The following is a 26673-nucleotide window of genomic DNA, read 5'->3' on the forward strand; positions in this document are numbered from 1 at the left end:
TAGAGTGGAGAGTCAAGCCTCCAGCTGATATGAAGTGAGGGGAGATGCACAAGAACACACATACTTGCAGATAGTCTCCACTTGACCTGGCTTCGATGGCTGGATGATCAGAACTTGACTAGAAGGAGAAAGAAGAGGGGGGGAAAAAAAGAGTTACCTGCTACAATTTGATGAATTTACCTATATTTATCGATGTAGTAGCTCAAAAAAGGGAACAAATCTTTACAGCGAGGATCAATCCCACCCCCTTGGTACACAGGGTTGACAGGGACGGGCAACTTAGACATTGGCTACCCAAAATGTGGGAGCCTATAAAGGCAAGAAGTGACTGACTTACAAGCTTTCAAGAGGGAGCCTAGTTCAAGGTGGGGCGGGGGATGGTACAATCTCCACTGAATGATTTCCAATCTGTTGGGTACAATAGTGAATAATTGGCATCAGGACAGACTATGAGGGTTGGAAATGTAGAGGTAGATGTTTTTTGACAAAAGGAGGGGAGTGATTGATTTTGCAGCCTAGGAGAGGAGGTCCCTGGGACCAACAAGTGAGAAAAGCAGAGAGTGGGACCCTACCCAGAGAGGCAGAGACACCAGGGATGGAGACAGAGGTGATGACATGGACTGATGGAGTGGCTGGGGACACTGAATTCAGGGAGGGAGAGGAGCTGTGTGCTGGCAGCCAGGGAGTGGGCCTGTGGGTTTTTCGTTTGGTTGTTTGATGATACATGCAGGGGATTGTAATCATTGCAATGAAATGAAATACTATAGGATAGAATGTAAAACTGATATTCTTCCATGTAAACATCACAATAAAAACTTATTTAAAAAAGGTGGAAGGAATACACTGTCACTTGGAAATGGTTGATGGTCAACTGTTTCAAGAGGTAGCATATGATCAAAGGCCAATGACAACTGAAGGAAGTACAAGGTGCATTGAAGGAATTGGCAAAGAAACTCTATACTGGGTTGCTATGAGTCGGAACTGACTTGATGGCATTTAACAACAATAGCAATGTAGTTATAAAAAATAAATGTCCAGGCTTTTCTTTTGCTAGATGAGTTTAAGTGCAAACCTTGCAATTAGTAGCTGAGAGCAAATCATTTGCACTACCAGGGAGGTACCTTTTAGATAAAATGATTTATATTGCTTCAACAGTAAATGATTGTATGGGTAAAATATTGAAAAATGCAGAAATTGTCAAAAGAAGATAAAAGTAATATTCAGAGTCTCTGTTAAAAAAAAATTGGTTGGCATTCATCCATTTCAGGAGGCAGCATGTGATGAGGAACTACTGATATTGAAAGAAAAATTCCAATGTGCATTGAAGACATTGGCAAATAACAAGGCTCCAGGAATTGACAGAATACCAATTGAAATGTATCAACGATCAGATGCAATGCTGGAAACACTCACTTGTCTATGCCAAGATATTTGAAAGGTAGCCACTTGGCATACTTACTGGGAATCATTCATCGTGTCCATTCAAAAGAAAGACTATCCACCAGAATGCATAAATTACTAAACAGTAACTTTAATATCACACTTAAGTAAATTTTTGCTGAAGATAATTCCAAACAATTTTAGCAGTACATTGATACAGAACTGCCAGAAATTCAAGATGGATTCAGAAAAGTCCATGGAATGAGGAATATCATTTCTGATGTCAGATAGATCTTGCTTGAAAGCAGAGAATACCAGAGAGATGCTAATCTGTGTTTTATTGATTATGCAAAGTCATTTGGCTGTGTAGATTAAAACAGACTATGGAAAATACTGGGAAGAATGGAAATTCCAGAACATTTCATTGTGCTCCTGTGGAACCTGCATATTGACCAAGAAATAGTTATTCAGAAAGAAAGAGGGTGTCCTATGGTGTTTAAAATCATGAAAGGTGTGTGTCAGGGTTGTATCCGTTCACCATACACATTCAGTTTGTCTGCTGAGCAAATAATCCAAGAAGCTGAACTATATAAGGAGGACTATGGCATCAGGACTAGGGGAACACTCATTAAACATCTGTGATATATAGATGATACAATTCTGTTTGATAAATGTGCAGTGAGCTTGAAGTACAAAGAATACAACTTTCAGTATGGGTAAAAACTCAATATAATGAAAACAGAAATCCTTACATCTGGACCAACAAACAACATCATGGTAAATGCAGAAAAGATTGAAGTTGTCAAGGATTTTATTTTACTTGGATCCATAGTCAACACCCATGGAAGCAGCAGTGAAGAAATTAAATGATGTATTGAATTGAACAAATCTGCTGTGAAACATTTGAAGATTAATCTGTGACTAACCCAAGCCATATTTTCAATAGTTTCATATGCAAGCGAAATCTGGACAACGAGTAAAGAAAACTAGAGAATTGATGAATTTGAATGATCGTGCAGGTGAAGTATATTGAATATACTGAAAGAAGAAGGAACACATTTGTCTTAAAAGTACAATCAGAATTCTTCTAAGAAGTAAGGATGACAAAACTTTCTCTTATACATTGGACATATTATAAGTAAGGACCAGTCCCTAAAGAAAGACATTATTCTTGGTACACTAGTTGTTGATAAGTACAATCGAGTTAGTTCTGACTCATAGTGAATCTGTATAGGGTTTCTGAAGAGGAGCTGGTGGGTTTGAGGGCCAACATTGCAGTTAGTAGTCCAGTGCTTTATCTTACATAGTCACACTGGGACTCCACTAGACACTATAGGGTCAGCAAAAAAAGAATGAACCAATGTGATAATTGACATAGTGGTTACACCACAGATTCAAGCATAGCAATGATAGTCAGGATTAAAATAATGTTTCTAACTTGTTTTATTCCAAGTAAGATTTAAAGGAAAATAAGAAAAGTCAATGAAAGGAAGAAGAGATTAACACATATTTTAATTTCCTTAAGAACAGAGTCTATATTTAATTTTGTCATCTTGGATGCTAGTAGTGTATGGTATGAGTAGGTGCTAGAGAAATATTTGGTCATAACGTACTTAATTTGATGAAAATGGACTTTTTAAAGAAAACACCTATTTCATTGTACTCTGCTTGAATCTTTTTGATCAGAGTAAAATGTGTTATTATTGCAAACAAATATTAGCCTTTCATATCAAAGAAACAAAACCCATCCATCTTACTATCTTACATCTTTTGTATGTTTAATGTGTCTCTAAGAATTATTTTATAGAATTCAAGCACAAATTGCTTCAAGCTTGACCATATGTGCTTTAGTTCTGTAATCCATACTTGAAACTGAAAAAAATCCATATACATATGTTTGATAAAACATGAACTGTTTACTTGTTTAAGGTAAGGCAAGAGAATGCTCCTTCAGCAAATAATAATAATAATGCAATATATATTTATACGAGTCCAATAGGTTAAATATTAATTTGAATGTCTACAATAATGGGTAATTTGGCTATTAAAGGAAGTCATAATTTCACGGTATAGTCAACAAGCATATTGATTAGAATTAATTCACTATAAAAGTCTCCAATCATTTTTAACATAAGTTTTTCCTCTTTAGCAGTAGCCTGAAGCTTGTCTTTTTTTGTATGTGGTCAATTTTAGTAGCAAATTTGCAATTAATCATTTGCTGTTTGCAGTGAATGATCTGTCAATAGTATGCAGCTCACAATGCTAAAAGGGTTATACTGAGCTTTGTTGTTTTCTTTTTGTCTTGGGAGTGCTTTGTCTAGCTAGGTTTCCTAGAATGGATTTTGAGTAGTTGTTTTGAAGTAATGCATGCCAGTTTTAAAGAGACATTACAGGCTGCTTGGAGGGTATTAATCAGATATGCCCTAACTTTCTTTTGGCATTACAATATTTGGACATCTGTTCTGACTCCTTATATGTGAAATAAAACTCATACCAGATAGTAGAATAAATGAAGGGTTTCATTATCTTAAATGTCATAACATTTGTTTGAATTATCATGTGTAGATTTTAAATGCTGAAATTGTTATCTTGGTTTTGTTTCATCTATTTTGCTGTCCTTTCAAAAAACTATAAACCTGAAAAATTCTTTTTTCAATTGCATTAATAATTGAAAAGAAATAATTTACAATTTTATGCAATAACAGTGAAATTGTTGTGGATGAGCTATATAGGCTGGTAATTTCTAAAAGCATAAATATTTTACTGAGTGAAACATACCCTTTAAAGCACAAAAGGTTCCTTGTTATAATGGCAGTATATTTAGTGACAAATAATGCAGTTAAAGAAAGCCATTTGTTGACCATTATTATAGTTCTCTTTGTGTACTTGTATTATAGATTCTTATATGTTCACATACTAAATTCGTCTCCATTGTGTGCATCAGGAAGGATTTGTCTTTGAATTCCATGGTGCCATTGATTAGTGGTGAGTACATCTAGAAGACTGACAGGTCAACTTGAAATAAAATAGGAATGTATTAGGGCATTGTATTTGAACAACAAAATAGAAATAACTTGATTGTAATAGATGCCAAAAATACTTTGAAATCTGGCTTAAAACCACCTCTTAAAACATGTGTCTTTCTCAAAGGTTTTTTTTTTTTTTTTTCTCCTTCAAAATAGTAGTATGAATCATGTGGAGATAATTTTGCCATGATGCTATATTACATATCACAACCACTAGGCTTGTAAAACACTCATGATACTAGATAGTCATGTGGCATCCTTTAATTTTTTTCTAATATCACATTAGAGGAAACGAATGGTATAACATTCAACATACATAAAATGATTTAACTAAATCATGAAAGCAAAGTAGTGCTTTACAAATATGTAATTTTGAATATCTTAAATAATCATGGTGCTCTCTGCCTTCTATTCACTTTGCATATTTGATGTCAGAGTCAGGGATGTTTTGCCTGGCAAAACACTTCAATCTAAGGTACTCCATAATATTTTGTTTGTGATTGCAATGTAAGGTAGTTGCAATTCTTCTAACAATTGAAATCCATTTTGTAAGTTCTCCTCCTCAGAGAAAAGATGAACATTTTTTTTGTTTCCTGCTACTGGGTATACATTTAGTTGTCAACATAGGTGAACATAATCATTAGGAAACATAGAAGAAATAGTAACATGAAAAAAAATAATTATTATTCTTTTCTAAATCTTTTTTTATGAATGAAACTCTGAAGATTCTGATATTAGAGCCGTTCTTAATTTGTGATTCTAAGGAATAAGGAGGTTAGATTGATTTTGAACTATTGTGTTGAAACTAATTGATTTAAATTTTCTTCTGGGTAGTGGAGGCCTGAAGTAAGATCAACTGAAAATAAAAATTAAATCCTGTTTAGAATTGTTAATATAGATTGTCTCAGCCTGCTCATCTACAGCTTTTGTTAAGTGCCATCAAGTCAGTTCTGCGCAGGGTTTCTCAGTAGAAACTGATGGATTTGAACTGTCAACCTTAGGATTTGCAGTCCAGTGTTTATCCTACAGTGCCACACCAGGACTTCATTTTGATGATTTTATAAAATACTAAATAGACTAAAATTCTGCATGAACATACAAGATGAAATTCCAAATACTAAATGAGCTAAAATATTCATTTAGTTAATATAGTAGAAAATAAAACATTTAAAAAATTACTTCCATAAGATTTAATCCAATTTTAACAGTGTATCTGCTCTAAACAAAGTGGATTTTTCCTTTATAATTTTATATGAAGAGAAAATTTCACACATTTTAAGTCTTTGAAGTGCTTAACTCATTGAAGGTAATTGCTGGTGCCAAAATAACATGGAAATTGTTGGCCATGCATTTATTTATAGATTATATATTGAATTATAGGTGGTATATGACTAAGATGACATTTCTTTTTAATTGCTCTGACATGTTTGTAGCTAGGATCTGCAGTTTTGTGATAATATTTTTTCTTCATAATGAAGAAAGTAATAGTTTCACATGTGAGAAATGATGCAGGGGGGCCTTATTTCACTTATATCCAGTGAGTTCACAAGCATTACCATCTCTTCTCTTTGTCTTTCTAATAGCAATGGGGAATTTGAAACTCCATTTCTGAATTACTAATGTAGTCAAATAAACATAATTGAGTCTTATTTTGTGCCTAATCACAGAATCTTTTTTCTAGAAATATTGATATAAAATTATTGTATCAGAGATATTAACTGGCAAATATGTATCTCAAAGAGTTTGCATGGTTAAATTAGTCAAAGTAGGTGTATTGAAAGATGGCCATGTCTCCCTAAGTATAAATGGATAGGTTGTTTTTATTGTTTGTTTTGTTTCCTTTTGCAGAATTTGACTATAGTTATTATTATTCATCACAAATACAAACAACATTAAAATATTTTTATTCAATTCTATGAGAGCTAAATTCTCTTCTTCCCCTACACCTTAAATATATAATTTTATTGTTTTAATTGTTGTTACTATTAAATATAAAATATTGAAATAATTTCATTTTGTTGGTACCAAATACTATTTTGAGATGACTCATGTAATTTACTTTTAGAAATTCAATAATTACATAGGATACACAAAGCTGATATTTTTATGAAGTGACTTTACAATGTCATATCAAAACCAAATCCATGATTCTGACTCTTGGGGACTGAACAATACAAACACATATATAAAATAAGCAATCAAAAACACATTTCTGTGAAGATGATTATGACCTATGGTGGCCCAATAGGACAGAATAGAAAAGTGCCTTAGAATTTCCAAGATTAAAGCAGACAGCCTATCTTCTGTCTCCCACTAAAATGGCATGTTGCTGTTATTAGGTGCCATTTAACTTGGCTCTGACTCATAGTGACCCTATGCACAACAGAACAAAACACTGTTCCATCCTCACAATTGTTGTTGTGGTAAAGCCCATTGCTGCTGCCACTGTGCCAATCCATCTTGTTGGGCCTTCTTTGTCTTTTGCTGACCTTCTACTTTACCAAGCATGATGTCCTTGTCTGAAGTATGAGAGAGGAAGTCTTGCCATTCTGGCTTCTAAGGAGCATTCTGGCTATACTTTTTCCAACACATATTTGTTGGTTTTTCTGGAAGTCTGTCAATATTCTTCTCCAACATCATACTCAAATGCATTAATTCTTCTACAGTCTTCTTTATTCATTATCCGACTTTCACATGCATATGAAGCTATTGAAAATATCATATCTTGGATCACATGCACCTTAAATAAATTTCTACTATAATGGCATATTGTTGTTGTTAAGTGCTGTGAAGTCAATTCTGACTCACAGCAACCCCATGTAGAGTTTCTAAAGAGCAGTTGGTAGGTTTGGACTGTGATCTTACATACAGTAGCCCAGTGTTTATTCTACAGTGCCACACCAGGGCTATAATGGCATGTTGTTAAGTGCTATAGAGTTGTTTCTAACTCATAGTGACCCTGTATGTGGTTTCCAAGAAACATTGGTGGGTTTGCACTGCCAACCTTGTTATTTGCCATTTAGTGCTTATCCTACAATGACACTAGGACTCCATAATAGCATAGTAGAGAGTTAATATGTGTTCACTGAAAACAGATGAATTATTGAAGCAGAAACATAGAGACTCTATTTAAATACTTGTATTTGAGTAGGCTCTTACAGGAAGATAGGCTTGGAATATGAGAATAGCCAGAGAGTAGAAGGTGCTTAAGCTCTGCCTCAGATTTAGAACTTTCATGACACTGAGTAACCCAAGTGTCAGCAGTCCAAACCAATCATCTGTTCCATGGAAAAAGATGTGGCAGTACAGTTAATTTTCATAACGATTGCAGCATTGGAAACCCAATGGGGCAGTGCTAACTCTGTCCAGTGGGGTCACTATACATTGGAACCCTCTTCACAGCAATGCTTGTTTGTTTGTATATTCTGTGTATGTGCTTGTATATAGAATTTTTATATATAATCTACTTGTTAACCAAAGTAAACGTTCCTAGAAATGCTGAATAATTAAAACACATCTTATGATAGGGGCTGGCATTTTGGAGACATCCTAATATGTTACTTTTTATCTAGGTGTTGGTTACACAGAGTGTCCTTGTTCTTTTTGTTCATTTATTTACTATATGTTACATTTCAATAAAGATTAACAACAAAAGGTTTCAGGATACTTAAAGAGGACCTTGTCATTTTTTTCTGCATTTCCCTTTCTCCCCCCCCTCTTTCTCAATTGGAGACACCAGTATCCATCCAATCACTGAAGCCCAAAACCAGGAAGTTATTTTTTTATTACTTCCTCCCTGTTATGATCAATCAATCAATTAATCAATGTTCTTTCAATCACCAATGCTAGTTATTACCTCACAAAATTTTGCAAATGATTACCATGAGTTCCATCAATATTACTATTATTAATCTAATTTACCCCTTAGTTTCTATTCAATTTTCATCCCCCCTCAAAAAAAAAAAAATCTATAAAATGTCCAAGAGAATTCTCTAAGATGCACATATGATGTCTTGTTTAAAACATTTTATGATGTTTTGTTCCTGGAATCAAGTCCCATCTTTTAACACCATTGCTAGTCTTTTCTGTTCATTTTCATTTATCTCCCTTCCTAACCATACTCACTTTCTCTCTGCTTCTTTGTTTCTATCTTTAAAATACATTGTTCCAGCTGCCTTCTGGTGTCATTGTTGTTAAATGCTATTGAGTCAGTTCAGACTCATTGTGACTCTGCATAGAGGTTTCAAGGCTTTAAATCTTTGCTGGAGCAGTAAGCCTCATCTTTCTCCCACAGAGTGACTGATGCCGATCCTGTGGTATGCACCCCAGTGCTTATTCTATGGAGCTCCATCTGCCTCATACTTTAATAATCAGTTTTTTCTCCTAAGTAGTATCTCCTAGGTAGTAGAAAGACCACTCACTTTCTCTCTCTGTAAAGTCTTCCCTAACCCACTACTCCATAGTGCTTTTCTACCTCTTTACTCTAGAGAATTTTAAGGAACTCTGATGGCATAGTGGACCATAGTGGACTGTGTGTAAACTGCAAGGTCTGCAGTATGAATCAATTCACCAGTCACTTTGCAGGAAAGAATTAAGAGCTTCTGCTTCAGCAAAGATTTACAGTCTTGGAACCCCTAAATAGGGTTGCTATAAGTCAGAACTGACTTCACAACACACAACCAACTACTACTATAGAACATTTTAAGTTATTGTAATTTATTTTTAATTTACTGTTTAGTTGAATAATTTAGTTTAATTGTTAAACTAAAAATTCTGAAGAGTAGTGATGTTTGCCTTGTTAATCACTATATCAAATAGAGTTTCTGGATCCCAAATCAACACTCAATCAGTAATTGTTGGTGGAATATGTAAATAAATAGGAAACTACCAAGAGATGTTTAAAAAACTAGATTTTAGAATGAATAGTAATGTTAGATGTATGGGTAGCAGAAGCTGAGACTAAATAGAACAATAGAGGACTTTCTATAGTGGGCTCGGAACAACGCATAAAAAGAAAAAATTATCTGCATTCTGTTTATATTAAAACACCCATCGATGTCCACAGATACTGACAACATTGAACATGTACATGAAATGATTCTGTCTAATAGAGTAACAGTGGATTATATGCATACCATTTGCAAATCAACCATGCTCTGCCTATGAAATTAACTACGACAGACTTGGGTTTTGAAAACTTTGTGCAAAATGGAAACAGAAACACCTCACCCATGGAGGAGCATAAACAGAAGCATTTGGACATCTGTAAACAGTACTGGGACCAATACTTTGAAGGAAGGTAAAAGTTTCTGAAAATAAAAGTCATTAGTAGTGACAAGACATGGATTCATCACTGCGAGCATGAGGGTAAATGGCAGACTATGGAATGAAAACCATCTCAATCACTGATGAAGAAAAAGTTCAAAAGTTAACCATCAGCTGGAAAATTGATGCTTTACTAGGATTCTCAAGAGCTGGTATTGGAACACTGTCAGGACAAAGGATAAAAAATCCACAGTGCTCTTTACAATGAGATGCTCACTGAAGAACTGAAGCCTAAATTTCAGATTAAATGCAAAGAACCTCTATCCAAGGGCTTGTGACCTTGCATGAAAATGCACATCTGCATATGTCTGCCCACACTGTTCACATGCTGCAAAAACTTCATTTTAAGGTATTAAAACATCCTCCCTATATTCCTATCTTGCTCCATTAGACTTTCACCTGTTTGGTTCTCTGAAAACAGCCCTTCAAAGATGAAGATTCACCTTTGATGAAGAAGCAGCTCAGCCTAAAACATAGTTTTAATGAGGGAACAAGAAAGCTTGTTTACAGATGGACAAAGTGTGTTGAAAAGCAAGAAGATTAAGTCCAAAAAAATGCTGTATTTGTTTTTTCTAAAAGTTGATTTGAATAAATTCTACAGCCAGAATGCAGACAATTTTTGACTCAATCTCATTCTGTAAATTATTGGGAGCCAACAAAGACCATGTGCAGGGGACAGGCATGATCAGACTTAAAGTGAACATGATTGAAGGTGGAAAGAACTTATTTGATTCTATGACTTTAACCTGTAGCTGTTCTTTGGACTAAGGCAAGCATAGTGACATTGGTGATAGAGAGAAAAAAGTGAAAGGAATATATATACATATAAAATAGAATCAGTGGGTCTTAGTGATTAAACCCACACCACCCACTGCTATCAAGTTGATTCTGACTCCTAGCTACCTTATAGAACAGAATAGACCTGCTCCCTAGAGTTTCTGAGAGTGTACATCTTTATGGTAGTCATTCTGTTTGAGTGCATCAAGTCAGTTCTTACTCAGAGCGACCCTGAATCACGTTTCTGAAAAGTGCCTGGTGAGTCTGAATCATTGACCTTGTGGTTAACAATCCACTGCATATCCTACAGCACTATACCAAGACTCCGTATTGGACTTGTTGTTAAGTGCCATTGAATTGGTTCCGACTCATGTTGGTTGGTTGATGGTATGCCATGCAGTCAGTTCTAAATCATAGCAACCCTGTGTAGGATTTCTGAGGCTGTAAGTCTGTATGGGAATGGAAAGCCTCATCTTTGTTGTCCAGAATGACTGCTAGTTTCAAACTGCTGACCTTGAGGTTAGCAGCCTAACTCGTAACCACTACACTACCACAGCAGCCCTGTTTAAAGTTTCTGAGGAGGAGCTGGTGGGTTTGAACCACTGACCTTGAGGTTAGCAGTCCAATGTTTATCCTACAGCTCCACCTCAGGACTCCTATGGAATAACTGGTAAGTTTGAACTGCTGACTTTGCAGTTTGTGACCCAATGCCTAATCTACTACGCTACCGGGGTTCCTTTAGTAATTTAAAGTGAGATAGAAAGTTAAAAAAAAAAAAAAGTAAAAAATCTTGGGTTTCTAATTTGTGCAAAGGTGGATGATGTTGACAGATCATCTGGTTTTGTGCATGGTGACTTTTATTTATTTCTGGGAGACTCAAATATGTGGTCTGAGACTCATAATTTTAAAAATATGTTAGAAACTTAGAAAGGGAAGTTACCATAAATAAGAAGTATAGTTAGAGGAAAAGAGTTTTGAGACCAGCCCCCTAAGGAAGGCTGTTATTATAGTCAAGTAGAAGGTGAGTAGCATGCCAGATAAATAATGAGTGAATATCCTGAAAAATAGGTTGGAAACCAAATTGCTCTGACCAAATGAAGGTAAAAGAATATTTCAATAAAAAGGATAAGAAAATATTGCCGAGACATCTAGAACATAATTTATAGTGGAATAGGGAGTGAGAAAGAGTAGAGGAATCCTAGTCAATACTTTTAGCTAGTTAAGGAGAAAGCCAAAATGAAGTGGGTTAATTAGTAAGTGGTAGTGAAATGAGGAAGTAAAGATAGAAATTTTAATCAATAGTTTTAAGAAGTTAGAGTGAGAAGCAGATTAAAAAAATATGGGCATCTTAAAGGCAAATGACCTTAAGGGAAATTTGCTTGAATTATTGTTGTTGTTAAGTGCCATTGAGGCAGTTCCAACACATAGCGACCCTATTTAAGGTTTCAGGGGAGCAGCTGGTGAGCTTGAACTGCCAACCTAGCAGTTCAAATGGCTTTGCAGTCTGGTGCATTAACCCACAGCACCACACCAGGACTCAATTTGAGTTTAAAAAGTAAGAGCCTAAGAGAGAGGAAGTGGAGTCCTGGTGGTGCTGTAGGATAAGCACTGGACTGCTAAACACAAGATCAGCAGTTCAGACTCACCAGCCACTTCATGAAAACTCTAACAGGGTCGCTATGAGTTGGAACTAACTCCATGGTACTTAACAGCAATAGCAAAAAACGTGGAAGTGTAAGTGGAGAAGAATATATGTTCCTGAAAGAAGGTAGTTCCTGCGAACTTAAGCAAGGATAGGATCCAAACACAGATGAAGGGACTGATCTCCGAAAGTAGGAAGAGAACCTCTGTTATATTGTTGTTAATTGCAGTGGAGTTCTTTCTGACTCAGAGAGACTTTGAATAGGGTTTCTGAGCAGTAACTTGTTGGTTTGAACCACCTACCTTGAATGTCTAAAATGTCTGAAAAGTCAACGCTTGGATATGTAGAGGGCTTAAGAAGATCCAGAACCAAATTCAGGGCACACACAGTAAGATGCCATCAATGAAAGAGTAAACTGGAAATACCAAGTCTTCAATTGTAGAAAACTGTATTTTCAATTCTGGCATTTTGCTAAAAAGTTCACATATTTGTCAAGAGAAATTGATTAGCTTCTCTAGAACCATAAGTTATAAATACTTGATGCTATTCTAAGGAGAATATTTTTATGTTCTTTTTCCTCTAGGAAATTTTATCGTGAAAAAAAAAATAAATGATCACAGAAGGAAGATTTCACAGAATAACAGTTATAAGAATTTCAGAAGTGTAAAAGAAAAAAAAAAAAAGAAACTGAACTGCTTATTTATAAAGACATAACCTTTGAAGTCCTATATTGGAGCAAAGTTGCATTAAAAGAATAAGTCAAACAGAACCTTTAATTTGTGTTAATAGTATCCCCCGACATAACACCTTATATTAGCATTGTCTGTTCATCCCAAGCTCTCACCTCTAAACTCTTCAACTTGAACAGAACTCTGTGGTGTTCCTTCTGTTTTGTCCAGCTTGATCTTTCTTCCTTTTGTCACAATGTAGCCCACAATGTTGTTGTTGTTATTGTTTTTAAGTGCCGTTGAGTCGATTGTGACCCATAGCAACCCCGTATAGGGTTTCCAAGGAGAAGTTGGTGAGTTTGAACCGCCGACCTTGCAGTTCAAATGGTTTTGCAGTCTGGCACATTAACCCACAGCACCACACTCAATAAATTTTTATTTCCTCTCAGTAAGTAGCCCTCTCAGAACTGCAGTGCTTTCTCTTACAGATTTTCTCTGGAGAATTAGTCCACAAGGCTTCTGAGCTTTCTTTTCTCAGCAGACAGTACATGAAAAAGAAATTAATTGGTTAAATGGTGGAGGGGAACATGTTTGTCCACGTGTGTTAACTATTTATGATCTATCACAGAGTTGCATTCATAGCATTTATAACTTGTATGTCTTAATAAATTCACTACTCTGATAAATAGTTTGTAGAAAATACAGTTTTGAATCATGTGTACCTAACTGCCCAAGAATGGCATTTGGATGGTAATTTAGATGGTTTAGTGCATGGGGCTGCAGGATAAGCACTGGACTGCTAAACTCAAGTTTGGTAGTCTAAACCCACCAGTGCTCTTTGAAAACCCCATACAGGATCCCTATGAGTTGCAATCAACTCATAGGCGTTTAACAACAACAACATCATGAACTACCCAGGAATATTTAATAGGGAATGCATGATTTTCTTGAGATACAGATTAAAACATCGTTTCTAATATTCATTTATTTTGTTCATTTCCATAATTTGAGTTGCATTAATAAATGTGACAGCTCTGCTTACATATCTTCAAACAAATCCAAATGCACCCTGTTTGTTCCTGAAAAAAACTAGACCTTTACTTTTAGACTGGAAAAACAAACAAGTAGTTTATTTCTTCCAAAAGTAATGTTTAATGCATGTTCTATTCTGGTTCTTTTGGATTTTTTCTCAGGGATTTCAACTTTAGCCATTACCTTTGTATATAGCTTCCCCTCTCCCCTGAAACTGTATCTTCCTCCAGCACATAAAGCCTGTTCAAACCATTTATGCACAGGAAAGGTCTCAATAGACTGATTATAATCCTACATTGAGTTGTATAAGTTAAAACTAACAAGAGCACTTTTTTCTTAAAATTTAAATTTTGTTCTAATGCTTATCATAATTACAACAGAATATATTTTAATTTTCATATTGCATTAGATGCAAAATAATTTTCTTTGGTAAATTCACTTAATAGTATTAATCACTTAAAAGAGTAATGCCATGGACCTTTATTCTATTTCAAATGCTAGCTTTGTTATTGTAGTTGTTAAGTGCTGTCTAGTCAGTTCCAACCCAAAACAACCATATATAGGATTTCTGAGGAGAAGCTGGTAGGTTTGAACCACCAACCTGTGGTTGAAAGTGACCTTGGGATTGAGTGCTTGTCCTATAGCACCACACCAGCACTTCAACATACTAATGGATGTACAAATCTGCAGTAACTTTTTATGATGCTCTTTGTATCAACTATGTATGAAACTTTATTATTGAAGGGTTTTACACTCAAGTTGGCATTGTTGTTATGTGCAGTCAAGACCATTCCAACTCATTGCAACGCTTTATAGGGTTTCTGAAGAGAGACTGGTGAGTTTAAATGGTTTACCTTGTGGTGAGCAGGCAAGTTCTTATATTCCAATATGCCACACCAGGACACTCAAGTTAGTTTAACTTAATTTACATAAATTATAAAGCTCTGGTTATACTCTCAAGCTAATGCTTTACTGATTTTATTCTCTTTAAAGACAATGATTATATGAAAGATAAATGAAACATATTTATTCCTGAGAAAAACAAGTTAACACAAATGCTTTTTAGTATTTTGTGAGAACGAATCCACAACATTTTTTGTCTTCTAGTGGTCCTTAATAATTGCATATTTAATTAAATGTCACTTGCCAATAATTTAAAATATAATTATGGACACCAGAATTAGCTTCTTATTTTTTGAGTAGTATTTGTCGTTTTGAAGTCCTGTGTGGCACTATAAGATAAGAAATAGACGGCAAGGTCAGTTTGAACCACAAAATCAGCAGTTCAAACTCACCAGCTGCTCCTCCAAAATCCTATAATGGGGTCACTATGAGTCAGAACTGGACAGCACTTAACAACAACAGTATTTGTCATTAATGGTAATATTGAGTGCTAATATAATGAACTGCAAACAAACTTACAATACCATAAGAAAAGAACAGGAATTGTACATCATCAAAATTCATATCAAGCACCACTCTTCTTGATATCAAGCAAAGTATTCATAATACATACTTAGTATTTTAAATACTTACTGATGAAAAATCAAAGGCCACATCCTTCAGCATGGATTGCATCTTAATGTAAAGAAAATGAAAGTCCTCACCATTGGATCAATAAATAGCATCATGATAAATGGAGAAAAGATTGAAATTATCTAAGACTTCATTTTGCGTGGATGCACCATCAACACTTGTGGAAGTAACTGTAAAGAAATCAAAACTATGTATTGCATTAGGAAAATCTGCTACACAAGACCTCTTTAAAGTGTCTAAAGATGTCAGTTTCAGCACTAAAGTGCACCTGACCCAATCCATGATATTTTCAATAGCCTCATGCATAGGAGACTTAGACAATGAATAAAGAAGACCATAGAAGAATTAATTTATGCATTTGCATTGTGGTGTTGGAGAACAATATTAAAGTTACCAGAAGAATAAACAAATGTGTGGTGGAAGAAGTATAACCAGAATGCACCTTACCAGCCAGATGACCAGACTTCATCTCTCCTACTTAGGACATATTATCAGAAGGGACCAGTCCTTGGAGAAGGACATCATGCTTGGTAAAGTGGGGGGTCAGCAAAAAAGAGAAAGACCCCCCAATGAGATATATTGGCATAGTGGCAGCAGCAATGGGCTCAAGCATAGCAGCAATTGTGAGGATGGCTGCAGACCAGGTGGTGTTTTGTTCAGTTGCACATAGGGGTCATTATGGTTTGGAACTGACACAAAGGCACCTAACAACAATAACAACAACAAATATCAAGCAAACCCTATTTCTGGATTAGGTGTCTGCCATATTTCTGTCAAAAATTGTCAAATACGTCAAAATTAAGGAGGCCATATATACAATGAATCAGAAAATTCTTTAGAAATCACAAATACTATACAAATAGAACATTTTGTGTTTTTAATGAGAGAAAACATAATAGAGTAAAACTTTTCACAAAAATAATTGCGAAATAGTGATTTATCCCATTCATTCCTCTATATATTCATAGAAAACCATACTTGATCTGCAGAATTACTGAAATTACATGAAAATTCAAGTGCTATTACTTCTAATCCAAAGGGATGATTTGAGGGGGCAGTTAAACATTGTCAGGGGCAGTTAGACATTGTCAGGGGCAGTTAGATATTGTCAGGGGCAGTTAGACACTGTCAGTGGGAGTATAAAGTTGTGTGTAAACTCTTGGAAAATTTTTTCTCAAACTATAAGATGCATATGCAGTGTTTTCCAAATATTTCATTTCTAATAATTAAGCATAAAATATATTCACAGATGTAAATACATACAGGAACAGAAATGTTATTACCAAAAATCTCTTTTGGTAACAAAACATTAAATTTAACCAAACCACTGCTAGTAGGAAAGTAGTTAAATGATGTACATCCATGGAAAGTAATACTTTTTAAAGGGCTCAGAATTGAAAACTTCAGCAAAATATCTATTTACTGATATTGCAAGATATCTGAGTTATATTGATAAGTGAAAAAAACAAGTTTTAGCACAGCTTGTATAGTGTGAACCCATTTTTGTAAATATACATATGTGCATATATTTACATATGTATATATATATGTATATATACTTGTATAGATATAAACTATTTCAAAAAGAGACATGAAAAACCATTCTCATTCTTACATCTAGGAATTAGACATAGGCAAATGTGGAGCTTTTACTCTTTAGTTTATGTACTTCTTATCCTTTGAAAATTTTACTTATTTTTATTGGAAGCACAAGTTAAATATTGAAGAAGATCAAAATTAAAGAGCTCAAAGCCCAAAGCTCAAATCTCTTTTAGGTGGACTAGATATTTTCTGAGGAATGTAAATAAAAGAAGATTCCATCTTTGAAAACCTTAAGACTTGCATGGAAATGCATATGGGGAATAAATATGCAACTCCAGGGAAGCAGAGGTAAAGAACTTGTTGCTATTTTGGAATGTTTGGTAGCAAGTCTGAGAAAATATGCTAAGAGATACGTTGTTGTTAGCTGCCATCAAGATTCCAACTCATAGAGAGACCCTATGTACAACTGAACAAAACACTGCCTGTTCTTGTGCCATCTTCAAAATTGTTACATTTGAGCTCATCATTGCTGCAACTATGTCAAGTCATTTTATTGGTAATCTTCCTCTTTTTCACTGATGTTCCAATTTGTAGAACAAATTGTGCTAGAACTGGGAGAATCTGCTGAGTATCAGATATCCAAGTTTGATAGTTTGATCCCTCCATAAGCATATCATACTAACTTACTTGGGTTGGGACTCAAGCAACCCAATGCCATCACACATTCATTAAACTCGGTAGAATTTAAAAGACTACCAAGTATCGGTATGAATGAGAAGTGTTGCTGGAAATATGAAGATTCCAACTCATAGAGACCCTGTATAGGATTTCCAAAAGCAGCAGGAGGGTAAGAATGGTCAAGCTTGCAGTTTGCAGTCCAGTGCTTATCCTACAGTGCACACCAGGGCAAATTGTATAACTACTTTGAAAACTACTTAATTTCCTGTGATGTTAAACACATAAACCAAATCAACCCCACTGTAATCTAGTGATTCTGATTTATAGCGACCCTGTGCTGATTTATAGAGACCAGCACTGGACTGTGAACCACAAAGTTGGCAGTTCAAACCCACCAGCTGTTCCTTGGAAGCCCTATAAAGGAACGCTATGAGTCAGAACTGACTCTACGGCACTAAACAACAACAATAGGATTTCTAAGTTTGTAAATCTTTATGGGAGGAGAAAGCCTTGTCTTTTGCCTGTGAAACAGTTGTTGGGTCTAACTGCCAACCTTGTAGACAGTATAACTGCCAACAATCTAATGCTTATTCAACATCACCACCAGGGCTCCTTATAAATATAAATACATGTTACTGTAAAACAAACCAAAACCAAATCCACTGCTATCGAGTTGTGTCTATCCTATAGGACTAGTAGAACAGCCCCCATAAGATTTCTAAGGCTAAATCTAATGGAACCAATCAGTAATATGTTTCTCCCTTGAAGTAACTGGTGGGTTCCACCTGCCGACATTTTGGTTAGCAGCTAAGTGATTTAAACATGTGTCACCAGGATGTCTCATACTTAACCATATAGAAATCCCACTCATAAGTATTTACCAAAGATATCAGGTGGCTCTGTAGGATAAGCACTTGACCCCAAGGTCGGTTTTAACCACAAGGTTAGTGGTTCAAACTCACCAGCTGCTCCTTGGAAACCCTATACGGTGTTGCCATGGGTCAGGACCAACTCAATGGCACTTAACAACAACAATACAAAGAATTGTGCTCAAATGTACAATCAGATTTATTTAAAAACAAAACCAACAACAAACAAATTTTATTAATTAATGAAGAGATAAACTATTTCTGATGACTCATTCAATGAATACTATTTCCCATTAAAAAGAAAAAAAATTATAGGCAGTCCCAGGTCACCAATAAGATTCATTCCTAAGTGTGTCTTTAAATGGAATTTGTAGCTAAGTCAAACAGGTGTATACAGAGCTTATTTAGCCTTATTTTCATGTAAGAAAGAAAGTGCTATGGGTTAGGTATTTAGCTGTTAACCATAGGTTGAAGGTTCAAACCTACCTGCGTCTCCAAGGGAGAATGCCGAGACTACTCCTGTAAACATTACTATGTTGAAACCCTGTATAAGGTCCTATGAGTTGAAGATTAAAGTTCAATAGACTGCCAGAAAAACAAACTAATCTGTTTTTGAGGAAGTATAGCCAGATGCCCCTTACAACTTTGGATAGTTATCAGAAGGGACACCATGCTTGGTAAAAGAGGGCATCAGCATCAGAAAAAAAGAAGAGGTGTCTTAAAGAGATTGAGTGACACAGTGGATACAACAATGGGCTCAAATATAACAATTGTAAGGATGGTGCAGGACTGATCTGTGTTTCGTTTTGCTGTGCATAGAGGTATCATGTCAGTCAATTTGCCAACACTAACAACAATATGATTTGGAATCAATTGAATGACAATGAATTTGGCTTTGGTTTGGTTAGTGCAAGAAAAGACTCAAAGTCTTTCCAATAATTTAAAAGCTGCACTTGAAGCAAGTGAAGGTGATTTTGATGAAGACATTGTAATGTGGATTGTGTCAATCTTTTCAAAGTGAGGGCAAATTTACATAAAATTAAGAGGCAAGTGGAGTACTGGTGTGGCACTGTAGAGTAAGCATTGGACTACTTACAGCAAATTTGGCAATTCAAATCCACCAATTGCTCCTTGGAAACTATATAGAGTCAGAACTGACTCCATGGCATTTAGCAATGACAACGAAACAAAAGAGCAAGTAAGAGTTGTCTGCAAGTTTACATTCAGAACGTAGGGACCTTCTGTACTAATACTAGAACAAATGACTGAATCTGAAAAAATATCAATACAAGAAGTCAGACACAAAAGACTGCTTTTAATACAATTCATGTGAAATTTTAGGAAATGCAAAATTTTGTAGCAAAAAGTTTATCAGTGGTTTTCAGAAGTGAGAGGAAAACAGATATGCGTAAAGTACATAAATGCAAAGGTCACTAGGGTACCTTGTGGAATGATGGAAATATTCTGTATAATGATTGTGCAGGATATTGTATACCTTTATCAAAATTCATTGAATTCAGTTTGAATTAAATTGAAGAATGTTATTGTATGTAAATAGTATTTCCAAAAATGAAAAAAAAAAAAAAAAAAAGCAAGTGGAAAGTCTTTTTTATTTTGTAAAGCTTTTTTAAATCTCAACATTAAACATCAAAATGGAAACACAATTTGAGACCTGTAAGTAAATTGCAATATTGGGGGGGAAATCCTCCCAAATAAGAAAACATTGTGATTTTCCTATCCAAACGTGTGCAGAATTTAATGTTGAAATTCTGTGATTGTACTTTGAAATAATTCATATTCATTTTTAAATTGGCTCAATTTACATTCTTTCCTGGAACAGAATAAATGTGAGAAAGCATTGTTGTTAGGTGCAATCGACCCTATGCACAACAGAACGAAACATTTCCTGGTCCTGGTATACCTCACAATTGTTGCTTGAGCCCACTGATGCTGCCACTTTGCCAGTCCAGCTCATTGGGGGTCTTCCTCTTTTTCTCTGATCCTTCACCTTACCAAACATGATATCCCTCTCCAGTGACTGGTCACTCCTGACAATATAGCCGAAGTATGAAAGAAAAAGTCTGGCCATCCTGGCCTTCAAGGAGCACTTTGGCTGTACTTCTTGGAACAGAAATCTGTTTGTTCTTTTGGCAGTCCATGAACTTTCAATATCTTCCACCAATACCATAATTCAAATGCATAAATTCTCCGATCTTCCTTATTCACTATCCAACTGTTGCATGCATATGAGGTTATTGAAAATACTATGGCTTGGGTCAGGCACACCTTAGTCTTCAGGCTGACATCTTTGCTCTTCAACACTATAAAAAGGACTTGTGCAGCAGACTTGCCTAATGCAATCCATCATTTGATTTCTTGGCTGCTGCTTCCATGAGTGTTGATAGTGGATACAAGAAAAACGAAGTCTTTGAAAACTTCAATGTTTTCTCCATTGATAAGAATGTAGTTTATTGGTCCAATGGTGAGGATTTTTGTTTTCTTTACATTGAGATGCGATTCATACCGAAGACTATGTTCTTTGATCTTCATCAGTAAGTATTTTAAATCCTCTTCACTTTCAACAACCAAGATTATCTCATCTGCATATCACAGGTTGTTAATGAGTCTTCCTCCAATGCTGATGACATAGTTTTCTTCATGTAACCAACCCAGAGTCTCTCATTATTTGCTCAGCATACAGATTGAATAAGTATGGTTCTTCATGAATACAATTATTTGTTCCAGAATACTCATACATCACAATGTTGTCCTTAGCTTGTCATGATCCAATCAAAGGCCTTTTCACAGTCAATAAAGCACAGGTAAACATCTTTCTGGTATTATCTGATTCAGCCAAGGTACATCTGACATCAGCAATGTTATCCCCCTTTCCATGTCCTCCTCTGAATCCAGCTTGAACCTCTGGAAGTTCTCTATCAATGTATGGTTGCAACTGTTTCTGTATTACCTTTAGTAAAACTTTACTCACATGGATGTAAAAGATATTGTCCAATAATTTCCACATTCTGTTTGGTAACCTCTCTTTGGAATGGTCATAAATACAGATCTCTTCCAATCAGTTGTCCAGATAGCTGACTTCCAAATTTCTTGGCATAGATGAATGAGTGCCTCCAGTGCCGCCTTACTTTGTTGAAAACTTTCAACTTTTATTCCACCAAGTCACAGTGCCTTGTTCTTTGCCAATTTCTTCAATGCACCTTGGACTTCTTCGTTCAGTAACATTGGTTCTTGATCATATGCTACCTCTTGAAACAGTTGAACATCGACCATTTCCTTTTGGTATAGTGACTCTGTGTATTCCTTCCATCTTCTTTTGATGCCTTTTTCATCATTCAATAATTTGCCCAGAGAATCCTTCAATAATAAAAGATGAGGCTTGAATTTTTTCTTCAGTTACCCCAGCTTGAGAAATGCTGAGCATATTCTTCCATTTTGGTTTTCTAAACTCCAAATCTTTACACATTCTGTTGTAATATTTGACTTTGTCTTTTCAAGCTAACCTTTGAAATTTTCTGTTCAGCTCTTGCACCTCCTCATTTCTTCCATTTGCTTTAGGATCCCTATGTTGACGAGCAAGTTTCAGAGTCTCTTCTGTTATCCATTTTTGTGTTTTCCTTCTTTCTTGTCTTCTTAATGACTTTGTGCTTTCTTCTTGTATGATGTTTTTGATGCCATCGCACAACTCTTCTGGTCTTCGGTCTTCAGTGTTTAATGTATCAAATCTGTTCTTCAGATGATCTCTAAATTCAGGTGGGGTATATTCAAGGTCTTATTTTGTCAAGGTCATATTGTGGCTCTCGTGGATTTGTTTTCATTTTCTTCACCTTCAATCTGAGTTTGCATATGAGCAATTGATTGGTCTGTTCTACAATCTGCCCCTGGCCTTGTTTGGGCTGATGATATGGAGCTTTTCCATTGTCTGTTTCCACAGAAGTGGTCAATTTGATTTCTATGTATTCCATCTGGTGAGATCTATGTGTTTAGTCATCTCTTATGCTGTTTAAAAATGGTATTCAAAATGAACAAATCATTGATTTTGCAGAATTCTGTCATGTGATCGACACCATCATTTCTATCACCAAGGCCATATTTTCCAACTACTGATCCTTCCTCTTTGTTTCCAACCGTTGCATTCAATCACCAGTGATTATCAATATATCTTGATTGCATGTTTGATCAATTTCAGGTTGAAGAAGCTTGTTCAATTCTTCTATTTCATCCTCACTGGCTTTAGTGGTTGGTGTGTTAAGAGAAAGCATTAAGTTTGGTGAAATGGCCATATAGTCAAAAATCAAACAATTAATTTGATAAATTTTATGAAAGCATTTGTTAAAGTTTTTCAGAACAGAAGCAAAAATAATACCTGTAACAATGAATTTTGCATTGCAATAAAAAATTTTGTAATGATAGTACCCTACACTTTGAATAATCTTCTGTAGGCCCAGCTATCTCAACAAATATGTGTGTATTTTCTCAATTTAAAATGCTATGTTTCACAGAAAGTAATCAAATTTTCAAATTAATAACCCAAAACATAACTTTGATTATTCAGTGGGAAAAGAACAACACTGCTCAGAAATACACCAATGACACAGAAAGTGAATATATATCAAGAAATAATACTTTCTTTTTTAAAAAAGGTCTATTCAGTTAATTACATAATCAAGTTAATTTTTTTTCTTTAATAAAGATACATCTATCTTATTTTTACTTTTTAGAAATGGTTTTATTTTTAAATTAAACTTTTTTTAAAGTTTATAAGTCAGGAAATAAAGTCACTGTGAGAGTCAGCAAGTACATATTTCAAAATTCTGCAATTTAGTGACTCTTAAGTATGGAAGTGAGACAGATTTAATTTCTGTTCTCTAGAAAGGAAGTATAATATGTAAGAAGCACAAAGGGTAAAATTTGTAAAAACAAAAAACCCATTTTACCTTTTAATTTCTTCTCTTTCTACAGAATTCTTAGTATCTCTGAAATATGACTTGTGGATAAGTTTTCAGTATTTAGCAATTCTCTTTTAAGCCCCTTGGTGTTATGCCAAAGAGACAGGGTCTCATGGGAATTCATCTGAATTCTCATCCAAATGAACACCTGCTGTCATTGTTGCTTCTCAATCCTGCAGTCAGTAATGCCAGCTCAGTCTTTGTGGCCCAGCCCAGTTAGCCCAATAGGAAGCCATTTCAGTGTTCTCACTAGTTTTTCTTTTTACCCATTCTTTACTGCACAACACACTGCTCAGGTCTCTTGAAAGTCCAGTTAATAATAAGTTTATCTCTGGCTATTTGGTATTTTATGTTTCTTATTAGTAAAAGTTCAGTCTATTTGAATGTCGGCATTTTTGTTTTAGTTTCTTTCTCCTCTCTTCTCCTCCTGCCTCTTCTGTCCTGTGTTCTCTCTCTCTGCCCTGTTTATGTTGCTTCAGAAAGTAAGACGTTTGTTTTTGCAACAATACAGACTTGAAAAACAAGTTAGATTACATAAAGTATATTTTTATTCTCAGCTATATAAGTTAGCAAAAACAAATAATTAAAGTAGATATTAATTCAATAATTTATTTTCTGTGGAATGATGCATATTAATTATTCATTCCTAGTGCTTAATATGCAGGGTCACTATGAGTCGGAACCGACTCCACAGTACTTACCAACAACAAGTGCTTAATTGATATTCCTGTGTTTTTGTTTAACTTGTCTCCTTCATGTGTCCATTTTATTATAAACTATATCAACTGTTTTGAAGCAATTAGGAACAAAGATGAAATACATGATTTAAAAAATTAATTAATGATCATACTGTATAATATACCAGAAATAACATAATATTCAGATTCTTTTCTATAACCATATACTACAGTAGAGCAGCTTCATATTTTAAAATAGAATGCATTTACTAAAAAAAAAAAATACTGTTTATATATATATATACATATAACAATATATAGATAACTAATAACTATGTAACTATATATATATTGTTATAGGAGTATATACCTCATCACCATCCTGGTTTACTTTTGTGATTGTTACATGTCATTGAGTTCATTTCTACTCATACTGACTCCATGTGACAGAGTAGAACTTTTTAATATTGTGTTCTAGGATTAATATTATGGAGGAAGATTGCAAAGTCTTTCTCCAGATCAGTGAGAATGAGAAAAAAAAAGCAACTGTGATTGGATTTGAAAACTACTAGACCAGTAAACCTGAACCATTTTGATTTTCCAACTTTTTAGCCAGTCAGGAAGAAACCCTGGTGGTGCACTAGTTAAGTATTTGACTGCTAATCAAATGGTTGGCACTTTAACTCCACCCAGAAGCTTATCTGGAGAAGGACCTTGCAATCTGCCCCCATAATGTTATAGCCTAGAACACAGTATTAAATAGTCCTGCTGTGTCTCATGGAGTCAGTATGAGTAAAAATGAACTCAATGGCATCTAACAACAACAAAAGGTGATAAGGTATATTCTTGTATAACAACAATATATTTTAAGGAAAAGAAACCATAGAGTATTTTTTAGTAACTTTTGTTACAAGTTTTGTTTCTATGCACATTTCTCTATACTTTTGTGTATTCTGTTTTCATCATGGATCCATAATTGTGCAACAGCTTTTAGTGTGTAAAATGTTTGTATAGAAAAAATAAATTCAGTTAGTTTCATCCTGCAGGGAAAAACAACTCTGTCTGCCATCTGCAGTGGGCATTGGTCCCTCACTTGTTGTTCCATGCTTTGCTATGCATGAGTAAGCACATTAGCCTTTTCATTTCATTCATTAGACTTTTAGTCCTTGATTAGTGTTTTGGAGATTTTCTCAAATACACAACTTCTTTATTTCCTTTGTGTGTGTCTTTGCTTTTTTATTTTTCTCTCAATTATGAAACAAAATTAACAGTTAATCTCAACAATAGCCCTTTCCTATTGAAATAACTGGTAAATATATTAGTTTCCCATTTAAGTAATTAATCATCTGTGGATGAACAATGGGAAAATAGCTTCTCTGCTGGAATAAAGAGACAACTGTTTAAAGTCAGCTAGAACACACTGTGCTTGAAAAGCTTGGAATCTTAAAATCCTACCAACCTTACACATTTATTGGGATTTCACAAGTGTCCTGGAAATTCTGAGGGGATCTTGAAGTTAAATCTTCCACTAGGGTTTGGAACAATTGGGATATCTGAGTCTACTTAAACTTGTCTTCCATTCTTCCATTAAATGAGAAAGATATTTAAGGAATCTGCTTTTTATGAACAGTTATTAATGACATATTCAAGGCACATTTAACAAACTGGGAAGTTATATATTGCACTTATCTATATTATAGATGCACCTTCAGATTCATTTTTTTACTCATAATTAATTTCAAAGGCCTAGCATCTTCTCCACCTCATCTTTTCCTAAATTAAGCAATTCTTCCAACACTTGTTTAAAATATTTTCAGTGATTTTCTGACATTTATGTTCATATTCACTATCTTAATTATATTTTGAGCATGAGGCCAAAATCAGTTATTAAAGAAGATATAGAAATTAAGCAGAAATCAATTCCTAGCTGGCATAGGGTAAGTATCAATGGTAAAATGACTGAGTGTATCATTAAATGCTTGGGCAGAATTTACTTAGATTACATAATTTTTACCTAATTGCAGCACATCTTTGCAATGCTCTATTAAGTAAAAATTAATATAAAAATATAATTCATCACTTTTTCTCTTTTAAACCATAATTTCCACAAGATACAAGAATCTTAAGCTTTCCTATTGTAAAATTTTATTTTGCTCTCTTGTTCTCCCCTTAGGATGCCTCCATTGCACACAGATTCCACATCATGAGAGAAAAACATCCAGAGAAGTTCAACAGTAGGTAAGGTACCAAATGATGGCATTCTGATTATAGTTGCTACTACAAATTATGTCATGAAAATTATCACTATGCAATACAAAATATTTTACTTATAAATTACCAAGTGAAACTTTATGTTTGTATAAATATTAAGAAGCAGGTATGAGTGAATGTCATTTTTCCTCTTAGACTGCAATGGGGCAATGATAAGAAATGAATGTGATCAGCCCTACTCTGTTTTTTTATGCTAAAAATAAAGATATCAAGTGCTCTTGTTGTTAAATGTTGTCTAGTCAGTTCCAACTCAGTGACCCTTTATAGGGTTTCTGAGGCTATA

The 26673-nt window shown here is 34.8% G+C and overlaps 1 protein-coding gene across 1 annotated transcript in view; it reads left to right on the plus strand.

Annotated features, from left to right (window-relative positions):
* The window catches only part of LOC102831536 (diacylglycerol kinase beta-like), a 585403-nt gene that overhangs the window by 72965 nt on the left and 485765 nt on the right, over nucleotides 1-26673 (plus strand). The window contains exon 3 of the mRNA XM_006834239.1: nucleotides 26293-26357. Within this exon, the coding sequence (XP_006834302.1) occupies nucleotides 26293-26357 (65 nt within the window). The remainder of the gene's footprint in view (nucleotides 1-26292; nucleotides 26358-26673) is intronic.

The sequence above is a fragment of the Chrysochloris asiatica genome, unplaced genomic scaffold, assembly GCF_000296735.1.
Source record: "Chrysochloris asiatica unplaced genomic scaffold, ChrAsi1.0 scaffold00010, whole genome shotgun sequence".
NCBI lineage: Eukaryota > Metazoa > Chordata > Mammalia > Afrosoricida > Chrysochloridae > Chrysochloris > Chrysochloris asiatica.